Here is a 2,547-nt window from a genome sequence, read left to right on the forward strand (position 1 = left end):
ATATATATATATATATATATATATATATATATATATATAAAATATCGATATAGATATTTATTTGACTATCATGTGTTCTCATCTTAATAAATAAAAGTATAGATAAAAAAAATAACATGAATATTATTTTTTAACAAAAGAAGTGAAACGATTAGAAAAGAAAAAAGGTTATAATTAAGAGGAACAAAAAAAATTAAACAATGAAAAAGTTTTCTGTTAATAGCACAGAAAAAAATTATTTTAAAAAAAAAAAATAGAAACAAAATGGTCAAAACTGATGTTTCGATAAAGGAAGAGGCGGCTGAAACAAGTGTCTATTTATGGTAATAACAATGTCCGGATGGCCATTTTTAGTAGAAAAAAAGTGGGTCATTTTTTGATTAAACAATTGAATCCAATGAATATTTTGCATAATTTTTTCATATTATATGTTAATATTAGCGGTGTGCACAAATTGAATTAATTTGAGTTAAATAATTACTTACAAACCTAAAACCTAATTTAGATTATTTTAATTATTATGTTTACTTTAAAATTGAAATAAAAATAGTTGCTTGTTGAGATCTCAAATTTGATCAAATCAATTTGTAAAATTGAATCGAAATAATAAAAATAAATCGAATTGGACCAAGAATAAATAAAGTCAGGATAAGAATTTTAACAATTTAAAATTTAAAATTTCAATTCAATAATAGCTAAATTCGATTTGAATTGATTCTTGCAGTAGTTAATACCCACTCCCCCGAAAATTACAAGCGGTAGCGCCACCATGCTACAAACCTACAACTATGTACTAACACATTAAGCTATCAATATAATATCATGTCCTGTCCCACCACCCACCCAATTAAAGAAAAAAAGAAACTTAAAGTAATTAACATACAAATACAAATTTATGACCATCATTCTTGTTTACATGATTTCCAAAATAGCATATTAGAGTTCCTGAGGTCTTTGGCTCTATTATATTGAAATTTTGATTTCAATAAATTTATTAGCTTTAGTAAAAGATTAACTTTGTCACCTCTGTCAGATATTAATGTAGTTATGTTGTAATATGGTGAATTATGATTTAAACATGATGCTTGAATTAATGATGCTTGAATTAAATGAAAAAAAAAGTCAACATTCATTTTGAGGGAACTAAAGTAAAACTCAAGAAAACAATTTATTTGAAAAGAGAAGATTCTTGTATTCTAGCAAAGCCATGAAATTTAATTTCTTAAAACGACAAATTTTTGTAACAAAACGTACAAAACTGTAACTAATGTAAGAAATAGTCAGGTCACTGAAAAAAAATTATCTAATCCTGGGGAGCACCATAGTTCTTTGCCCATTTTTGTCCTTGAATTAAAGGGCATCTAAAGCAGCTCCAAGTGCAAATATTTCATAATCATCAGCGGGCATCTAAAGCAGCTCCAAGTGCAAATATTTCATAATCATCAGCACTGAAAATCTTATTACTATTGCACCCACAATAACTCCTACAAGCACATGACTCATCCCATAATTTTTTTACCCTATTATTTTTATAAACTTTTGTTGCTTCATTCACCCTAACCTTCATTGCTATCTTCACTGCTGGAGGTTTCACATCTTCATTAATTTTCTTTGAAGTAGTCATTAATATTGCCCACTCCTCTATATCCATTTCTGCTGACTCAAATACTCGTTTCCAGGGAATTTCCACTCTTCCTAAGAGTTGAGAGCCACCAATATTTTTACCTAAAATTGGAAGAAATTTCCTTGACCGGAGCTCGAAATTGATTGTTCCTTGCTTCAGCATGTTAATGGAGTCTTGAGTTCCCATGCAATCCAATGAGAAAGTTTCATCCCAAAATAAGCTTGATTTTGATGAGATTTCTTGGCTATTTAAGTTAGCTCTTTGGTTGTTTCCTATTTGAAGATAGCATCTAATAAACAGGAAGTTTTTTCCCGAAGAGCTTATTTGTTCTATGTTTCTTGCTCTTATAATTTTTATTTCACAACTAACAGATGAAAAATCTTGAGCATTAAATTTCTCCATGAGAAAAACTAGGATTCTTCCTTGATGGGGTTGTTTAGTTTTCTTGAGAGTTGGTTTAGTTTGTTTTAGTAATGGGAAGCATTTAGGTAGTGGGGGTATTTATAGTTTGAAATGTTTATTTACTTTGGACCGTGGAAGGAAAGAGGTGTAAACTTATGAGAAGGTAATACTAGCTACCTAACTAGGATTATCCTTATTATAAAATACAAGTTAAAAAGAAAACCACCCACCCAATGAGAATTAGTGCGAATCTCTTAAAGGATTTTATAGTGATTAAGAGAATCCTTTGAAGATCATATATAAGATATATTGCCTACGTAAGAAAATTTCATGCAAAAGCCTCTTCAATATCTTGAATGGTTAAAAAAAAAAAATAGTTGCAACAACTCTGAGGATAACTATTGAAGTAGAATGCATGTTGATGTGGCAACTAGGAGCTTAGTGGGTTAATTTGAATCTCCAAAATGCTGGTATTAAAATATGGTATCTCAATTTAACAAATGACTTACTTTCATTTTACA

General features: G+C 29.1%; 1 protein-coding gene across 1 annotated transcript; it reads right to left on the reverse strand.

Annotated features, from left to right (window-relative positions):
* Positions 1–1,149: 1,149 nt before the first annotated feature.
* Positions 1,150–2,108, reverse strand: LOC107849658. The gene has a single exon (XM_047401786.1). The coding sequence runs from the start codon at positions 2,024–2,026 to the stop codon at positions 1,397–1,399; it is 630 nt and encodes a 209-aa protein (XP_047257742.1). The 5' UTR covers positions 2,027–2,108; the 3' UTR covers positions 1,150–1,396.
* Between the last annotated feature and the right edge of the window lie 439 nt (positions 2,109–2,547).

The sequence above is a fragment of the Capsicum annuum genome, chromosome 12, assembly GCF_002878395.1.
Source record: "Capsicum annuum cultivar UCD-10X-F1 chromosome 12, UCD10Xv1.1, whole genome shotgun sequence".
Lineage (NCBI taxonomy): Eukaryota > Viridiplantae > Streptophyta > Magnoliopsida > Solanales > Solanaceae > Capsicum > Capsicum annuum.